This window comes from Pundamilia nyererei, unplaced genomic scaffold (genome assembly GCF_000239375.1).
Source record: "Pundamilia nyererei isolate P.nyererei 1_Seehausen unplaced genomic scaffold, PunNye1.0 scaffold00113, whole genome shotgun sequence".
Classification (NCBI taxonomy): domain Eukaryota; kingdom Metazoa; phylum Chordata; class Actinopteri; order Cichliformes; family Cichlidae; genus Pundamilia; species Pundamilia nyererei.
Genome location: NW_005187514.1, coordinates 1286167 through 1294815, shown reverse-complemented (window position 1 = coordinate 1294815; position 8649 = coordinate 1286167). Strand labels below are relative to the sequence as shown.

Genomic DNA, 8649 nt, shown 5'->3' with positions numbered 1-8649 from the left:
TGCAGTTTTCCTGTTGGATGTAAAAAGCGCATGTGATGCTGTGACGTAGGGCTAGAATCATGGTGGAAGTCGACGATAGTCCAGGCCTGGGATTTCTCTCCTGGAAATATGCACATTATTTTTTCCTTTCTGTTGATAGGTGGCACACTGCACTTGTGGCAGGATAGTGCTAACATGTAAGCAAGCTAGAAGACTGGCATCCTTGCTGGGTATCCAGTTAGGGAAGCAACACATTAACAAGAGAATTCTGAGTAAAGCCAAAGTTACTTTCCCTAGTAACTAGTTATTTTGAAAGTAACGAGTAACTTGAGATAACTGAGTTACTTTTGATAGAAGTAACTAGTAAGTTACTAATTTAAAGTAACTTACCCAACACTGATTATTGCAGAGTCTTTACCTTACAATATAAATCGACTTGAGGCGACTGTTGTTATGATTTGACTATGACTATGGACAAAAACCTGCTGCCAAAGGAGTGGGCAGGTCTTGAAATGAACTTTGAGGCAAGCCTGTGAAGCAACTATCAATGAAAGAGTGGGATGCTGTTCACAGGCATGACCTGGCAGTAAATACATTACAGCGTTACTGCCAGAAAGTTGATTCTGTTCATCTGGATGTAGCATTTTAACTTTTGCTAAAACGCTACGTTATGTCCAGAGGAACAGAATCAGATTTCTGGGATTTCGTCACCTGGAGCGTGCATCAGGACATTACAAGCTTTCTGCCCTTTTCTGTTTCTTTCTGTGTGGTTAAAGGTAATTTAATTAAAAGAGGCCCAAAATATGAAAAATGTCATAAGGACATTTACACCTTAAATCATAAAATAAAGCAAGAGTTGACCTATATCGAATCAAATAAACAACACTTTAAAATAAGGCTATGAAGCACAGTTACTGTAGTTTTGTCAGCATTTATGATGTGACTCTCCCATTTCACCGTGACACATAGGTACTCTATTAGATTCAGATCCAGGGACTCTGGTGGCCACTACCAGCCTGAACAGTTCTTGTTGTTTTCACCAAATTCTGACCGTACCGTCTGAATATTGCAACAGAAATTGAGACTCATCAGACCCAGCAACATTTTTGCAAACTTCTGTTGTTCAATTTTGGTGAGATTGTGTGAATTGTAGCTGATGTAGCCGATGTTGGTGACACCTGTTGTGGTCTTCTGCAGCTCTAAAACCCAGAAATCCCAGTAGATTAGCAGTTTTTGAACAACCTGGTTCAACAACCATGCCACATTAAAAAAAACTTAAATCATCTTTTTCCCCCAATCAAGGTTTAATTTCAGGTCATCTTCATCATGTCTACATGCATAAATGCAATGAGTTGCTGCCATGTGCCTCTGTCAGTGCGCCCCAGGCCAGCTGTGGCTACATTGTAGCTTGCCATCACCAGTGTGTGAATGTGTGTGTGAATGGGTGAATGACTGAATGTAGTGTAAAGCGCTTTGGGGTCCTTAGGGACTAAGTAAAGCGCTATACAAATACAGGCCATTTACCATTTACCATATGATCGGCCGATTAGATATTCACAAGCATTTAAGGAGGTGTACCTAATAAAGTGACCAGTGAGTGTATATACACACAAGGCTGATTAGACAAAGGTGAAACTAGAAAGAGGGCAGGAAAACTGTCATATGTGATGACAAGGTGCAGGTGGAAAAAAAGATAGGAAAGGCAAATAAAACAGGAAGTGGAAAAGAAATTAAGAGACAAAACAAAGGGAGAGACAAAAAGGAGCATCAGAATAATTACAAAAACGTATTCAGTTATTTATTCATGAACATATGGATGGCAAGAAACCTCTTTGTCAGTTGCAGTAATTTCGATAATGGAAGGAAACACTGGCTGAGCAGGACATTTTACAGATAAACATTTCTGTATTGACTGTAATTTCAGAGAGTTTAGTTAAATGAAAGAGGCAAACATTAAAAAAAATATCAAGGCTATTTTTGTAGATTTACTGTTAAAAGTACATGTTCATTAGTTAATGTATGTTCTTTTTCCTTTAGGATGACCAATGGAGGAAAAACTACACTTGCCTCAAGTCTGCAAGAGCAAATACCCAACAGCTGCATCATTGCACAGGATTCATATTTTAAGGTAGACTGTGAGGCTGTGTTCAAGCCATACTGCTACTTTTCCAGCCTTGGTGCAAGCATCACATATGCTTCTTTCTTCAGGATGACTCTGAGGTGCCGATGGACAGCAATGGGTTCAAGCAATATGACAGTAAGGACAATTTGCTTTACACCGTATTACAACATATTAGATAAGACTTATCTAGGACAGATTATTGGAAAAACCTGTGGTGATAAAAGCTAGAAATAGGTTGTTTTTTCTCATAGACCTCTATACAATTAGACTTCTTTGTGCAGCAAGAAAAACCGCCCCCTACTGGTCAGTAGAAAGGTTGCAGGTTTTATGGCATTTGTCCTTCAGCTTCACATTTCAGACTTGATGGCTACATTCATCTTTGATATCCAGACTTATGATCACTACAGAATTTGTAGTTCATCTGTCCATCTGAAAATATGACCTGTGGTTTTTTTTTTTTTTTCATACACGAGTTCCCAAGTTTTATCAAACTGGAGAAGTTTTTAAAGTCTGAAAATGTTAATATGCACCACTATTAGGGTGAATAACTGTGAAAAATAGTGTAAGGACATTAAGAAATCCTTCACATGTTGTAAAATTGCATAAAAATGTATGTAAAATATAGAAACGTGGTTGGTTGACTACAATAATATTTCTAAGCATTTTTAAAAAGAAATACAGGGTATTGTAATGTATTGTAATGTGGGGTATCACTGATTTTCTTCTCCATTCATTGCAATCAAATTAAAATTAAATGGTAAAAATGTTTCACAGAACTCAAGGTGACACCTTAAAAATCACTTTTTGTCAATCAACAGTCTGAAAGATATAAAAAAAGCCACAATGGCAGAAAATAAAGGAGAAGTATCCAAACAATGGGTGTAATATTCATTCAGTTATTAAATTTTTTTCATTTAAAATGTGAAAGAAAGTCATGCTCACTGGTCTATTTAAGTCCTCGAGGCTCTGCACATGCAGATGATGATGAGGGACGTTGACTCTTGGCGAAAAGATCCCGAGTCGTTCCTCAGACAGCAAGGCCTGGAGACCCAGCTTATAGAACCATCAGTCGATAACCAGGTGTTCGTGCTCATAGTGGAAGGCTTCCTCATTTTCAACTACAGGTACACAAATGAGGATTAAATAAAAGGACATCATGTGTGTTTCAGTTATAAATTTAGCAAATTAAAGCTTAAGATTTCCAGGACTTTATATTTTGGAAAGTAACTAAATACTTTGTTTATAATACTGGAATTTGCTGTTCATGTCAGTTTTTATGAAATTCTTTTTTTTAAATCACTTGGAGCAATTATTGAGCCTTACGTTAAATGTTAGGCAAAGATACAGCACTGATTAATGTGTTATTGTTTCTAGAAAAAAACTGACAGATATAAATAGAAATAATAATTTATACTGAAGAATTTGTGAATTGTGTTTATCTGATGGAGATTTCTACTGGTTTATTATGTTTTACCCTTCCAGGCCTCTGGATGAACTGTTTGACAAAAAATATTTCATGGAAATACCTTATGATGCCTGCAAGAGGAGACGAAGGTATTTATTTAATTATAGAGTATTTATATGACGTTTTTGACATTTTTTGTGCACTTTTATTCTGTTGTATCGCTTAATGCAAAAAAAAAGAAAGTAACTGTGTCTACCTTCTTTGCTGTCTTCAACAGTTTAAGAGTGTACACACCTCCTGATCCTCCCGGCTACTTCGACGGATACGTGTGGCCAATGTACCTGAAAAACCGAGAAGAGATCGAGAGCGACACATCAGAATTTGGTAAAAATGCATGTGTGATGATTAGAACAAATTATTATTAAACAAAACAAACAAACTGCACTATCACTGAGTGATAAAATAAATGACACTGATGTGGGTTTTTTTTTATTTTGGCTTTTTCCCCCAGTATTTCTGGATGGTTTGAAGCCAAAAGAAGAGCTGCTGGCAGCTGTGTGTAAAGATCTTTGTCAGGAAATACAAAGACTCAGAGGTAAGTCTGTCTGCTTGATATTGTTTTGCTATTTTGTTTGAAATATATTATCTACTTTAAAACTAGATTACTACGTTTTATGTATACAATAAGAAAATCATCTGATCACAAAAATCTGTGTCAGGTATGCATGATTGTTCCTTATTCTGAAAAACAAGTTTTCCAGACTTTTTTAGTTAAATAATTTTAGTTTTAAATCATTTCTAAGATTAAGAATCATATGAAGTGCTTTCTGTATAAGCCAGCAAAAACACGAGGACCTAACTGTGCCAATTCATAATTTGAATAATAAATAAATATTTATTATTTGAGTTTAAGTTTGTACCATTTTGTCTATTTTCTTTTCAGAGAAAAACTGAATTGACCAGCGTATTATTTATTTGCCATTTGAAGATGAAGATCACTGCTCCCATGGATGTTAGGACCACTCTCAATTAGACTAATGTGTGACTGAAAGGACCAAATTTAGCTGTGCGAATATCCTGGAATAAACGAGCTGTAGCATCTGAAGTTATCTGCCTGGAGACTGAAGCAAATGTCTTTACCATAAATGTACAGTATTTTGAAAAGACAAACACTGTGGGACATATAAATGTGATGTTTGAGGACTTGCAGTTTACTAATCCAATAATCGTATCGGTATGTGTAAGCTTAAGTTTGGTTTTAACTCCATTTTCTTACTCGATCTCTGCATCCTGTGAGGAAATTTTTAAAGTTTGTTTTTTTCTAATATGTTCTGTAGAATAAATTGTTAAGTGTACATCCATTAAAACAGCTTAACAGAAACACTAAACGTTATCTGATGTCTGTGTATCATTTATCATAATTCGTTGCTATCTGACGACTGAACTGAATATACTGGAGACAGATTAACCTTCCTCTTGTGTAGAGGTCAGCACAGACTTGTTTTTAGGTTTTAAAAACATAAAACGGCCTTTTAAAAATTGTATTTTAATTTAGATTTTTCTCTGCTAAAGGCAGAGGACACAAAACAGAAATATGGATGAGCCGGTTTCTGAAGAGGACAATGATATGAGGTCTTTTGAGGCGGTCATGGGGACTGAAGCTGCTCTTTCTGTAACACACAAATTCAAAAGCGGTACCATCTTTTGGAGTCCAGTACCTTGTGGCTTATATGGCAGGGCAACTGCTACAAATGTAATCAAAATGACCCCTGGGATTGCAAGGTTTTCTGTGACAAGAATAAGTGACACCAAAACATGTTTTGATCTGGTTATGCCAATGTCACTAAAGAGAGTTGTCATTGGTGTGACAAATCTTGAAAAAAATGTCTATGGTGACATTTGGAATGACACTGATGAGGAATACCTGGACTATCTGTTGATGGGATACATTAACAGGGAGAAATATTTTCCAGGCAACAACGTCCCTTCAGACCTTTTGAATGATATGAAGAGTCTTCAGATCTGACAACAGATACTAGAGCAAAATCTGACAAGCTTGCTTCCATCAGGGGTGACTCGTTGACATGACTACCAAGCAACACAATATCATGTTTCACAATTTCTTTGAGGAAAGTATTGCCTTACATATATACCTTACATTTAGTAACAGTAAGATAACTTGATAAGCTTTTATTTTTTAGAAACAAAAATCTCTTGATGTTCAGTTTACCTTTTGGGGGGGGGGGGTTCAGTTTTTATTTACATTTTATAGCATCCTGATTTTGTCATGGTTTACTTCTATTTATTTATTTTTTATTATTTGTTAACCTCTGTTCTTAGCCTCAGGTGGAATAGCTGGGCTAGCATCTTCCCTCTGATCCGCCCCTGGCTCATGTTGTTGTTCCCCCAGCTGTTTTCTATGCGTGATCAAGAGCTTGGCTGTTGGGTGCCACAGTTCTCAGATTGTCCTGACATGGTGACCGTCAGGCCTCCTTGGTTTTGAGTAATTTCCTGCACTTACCTTGTGTAACCGGTATTTTCTGCTCCTCCTCTAGCTGCCAGGAAACCTTTGAACTCCAAGTCAAACACTCCTGTGGACTGTGAGCACCTCCAGGCAGTTTTTCTTATTTTCTACCTGCAAGTGGAATGACTTACAAGGTCTCCGCCTGCGTCCTTTTGACCAAGTACTCCTTTTGAACTCCTCCATGCCATCTTTTTATGTTAGACTTTTACAATCAATTACAAATACAGCAATACTCATTCCCACTTACCTGGTACTCCACTAATAGTCACTCTCCTGTCTGACAGAGCTCCCAGTAGCATGGCTGTTAACTCAGTTAAGCAACTAGTCACTTACAAGAACCTGCTTTTCCGTTTTCTAATGAAGACATGCAAACATCTGCTTGACTCTGCTCACGGAGTCCAGTTTATACCAAACTATGCCTTTTTTGGAGTTGTTGTACTTTTGCCCATTTGGAAGAAAGCTCGGGATGCAATCAATCCTCCATGAGTGGAAAGGCTGGAGTGCTCAAATGGTGCACAGTTGTTTTGGTGACTCAAATCCTTCCTAGTGATTCAGGTTAGTCCTTTAAAATATGAAAGTAAAGCATTAAGTGACATTTTACATAAACATTATGTATGGCATTTAAATGCATGTTAAGCTTCGGTGGTTACAATAACATCTTGTTGTTGCATAACGTGTGTTTGCCTAAACCGAATGTTGAATTTTTCCATTTACACAAGCAGCCTTCATGTCAGTGTTTCCTTATGCCCGCAAGAATTTGGGCGGGCTGTATTAGAAACCCTTGGAGCACCAATTGCTTTTTTTTTTTACCCTCTTCCTAAACGATAAGCCATCTGTCTGCATAATATAAGGTAGGAATGTGTGTTCATCAGTGGTTGAAGTTAAAAAAAACATGTGTTACACAATCTGTGAATCAACTGTATCGGTTACAAAATCAGTTGTTTTTGCCACTTTAACATAAAGCATTAGAAAAGTTGCGACAGTCATGCATGGGAATTGTTATTTTGGTCTCTTATGAGGAACTTGTATTTAAACAGCACTATTGGAAAAATACGCCTGCAACACCTTTAAACTTTTTAAACTTTAACTTTGGAACAGAAACTTGTCTGACAGCAGTTTTTATCCATGCATGAACCTGCAGCTGGCTGCTATAGTGGTCACATGTCCTCTACTATAAACCTCAGCACAAACCAATGAGGCTACGTAATTTCCAATAAACTCAATTATCAAAAATGTTGCCAAAAACTCCGCGCTGTCAGCAAAACCTTTGTTTACCTCAGCAGTCATGTTGCTTGACCAGCATGTGCGGTACAGGAGTTGTCACATGTAAATCTGGGCATTCCTCACTTCCCTGAACTGACTATATCCTGTTCTAACACGACTTATACAAGTCGGCTGCTTTCATTATCCACAGCTCTGACAGCTTTGTAAAAGAAGACTGCTCTGCTGAACTAAGCTGGTGACCAAAAACATGTTTAACACAGGAGTTTCGACCTATCTGTGCTTGTTTTTTGCCTGCTGCCTCTGCTGCAGCAGAGCTTTGCCGACTAAACTCAACAACGAGGCTGTGAATGACAGATCTGTGATAGGTGAGTAAAATACACCATCAGGACTTTATATTTGGTATTTCACTCACAGAGATGCACATCTTTAGAAAGCAGAGCGAATCACTTCTGTAGCTGTGTCCCTGTTGACTGTTCAATCAGAGCTGCTGTGATTTTTGTTCCACAGGTGTTTTAACTCAGGTTGTTACAGATGAAATTATGAAACCATTTGGGAGGACTTACATACCTTCCTCTTACGTGAAATACATCGAGTCTGGGGGCAGCAGAGTGATGCCTATAAGGTGGGTTGAGTCATTTAAGAGTAAAGATGAGCTTTTAAAGAAGTCTGTTCTGTTGGCTCCAATGAAAAGGAAAGAACTGGGTGTATTTAGAGCTCATTATGCCTATTAAACCTCACTCAAAACAACAGTGTCTTTAAATCTGCATATTAAAAACAGAGAGAGGGTTTTTTTTAAGGAGACTCATTTTGAGTCATTGGAGTTTGGTGACTTTGCATCAGCGTTCAACGTTAGGTGAATGTTAACTCGCCTAATGTTTACGTTGTTGCTGACATTTTGTGGAAGAAGAAGAAGTTGACCCCCCTGTGTGAGCTCACCATTGTGTAGTCTGAACAATGGAAAATAGTACAACGCTCATTGTTTTTTGTTTCCCTGCACAGATTAACTTTGACTACATCTGAATATGAGAAGATTTTCATGAAGATAAACGGGTGAGCTACTGTATATTGATTTAAATGTGTTGGCAACTGAAATTTGTGTCTAAATAGATTACATTATTTGCCATGTGATGTCGGTTCAGGTTGATTTTCATTGGGGGAGATGCAGATTTGGAGACTTCAGACTTTGCCCGGGTGGCGAAGATTTTTTACAGGCTCGCTCTGGCGGTTAGTACAGAACATCATTCTCTGTTTATTGTTTTCTGCTTCAAAGCCTGTCTCGTTTGTGCAGAAATGAACTCCTCTTAGGGGAAGATCTTGTACCTGTCCTGAAGGTTTCCAATGCTTAATAGCAAAGAAAAATAAGAGCTTCTTCTTTAACAACATTTGAACACTTAC

At 37.7% G+C, this 8649-nt stretch overlaps 2 protein-coding genes across 5 annotated transcripts in view; both read left to right on the top strand.

Annotated features, from left to right (window-relative positions):
• The window catches only part of nmrk1 (nicotinamide riboside kinase 1), an 8870-nt gene extending 3956 nt beyond the window's left edge, over nt 1–4914 (top strand). For all 4 annotated transcript variants that reach the window (XM_005741759.1, XM_005741757.1, XM_005741760.1 and 1 more), the window contains 7 exons: nt 2017–2107; nt 2188–2236; nt 3057–3225; nt 3584–3655; nt 3784–3890; nt 4018–4101; nt 4450–4914. In XM_005741759.1, coding sequence (XP_005741816.1) covers nt 2018–2107; nt 2188–2236; nt 3057–3225; nt 3584–3655; nt 3784–3890; nt 4018–4101; nt 4450–4460 — 582 coding nt within the window. In that variant the 5' untranslated portion in view covers nt 2017 and the 3' untranslated portion in view covers nt 4461–4914. The remainder of the gene's footprint in view (nt 1–2016; nt 2108–2187; nt 2237–3056; nt 3226–3583; nt 3656–3783; nt 3891–4017; nt 4102–4449) is intronic.
• A 1044-nt stretch (nt 4915–5958) lies between these two features.
• LOC102198459 (gamma-glutamyl hydrolase) overlaps nt 5959–8649 on the top strand; it is an 8037-nt gene continuing 5346 nt past the window's right edge. Inside the window, exons 1-6 of the mRNA XM_013913052.1 lie at nt 5959–5982; nt 6062–6585; nt 7445–7619; nt 7762–7876; nt 8254–8304; nt 8394–8478. Coding sequence (XP_013768506.1) covers nt 7502–7619; nt 7762–7876; nt 8254–8304; nt 8394–8478 — 369 coding nt within the window. The 5' untranslated portion in view covers nt 5959–5982; nt 6062–6585; nt 7445–7501. The remainder of the gene's footprint in view (nt 5983–6061; nt 6586–7444; nt 7620–7761; nt 7877–8253; nt 8305–8393; nt 8479–8649) is intronic.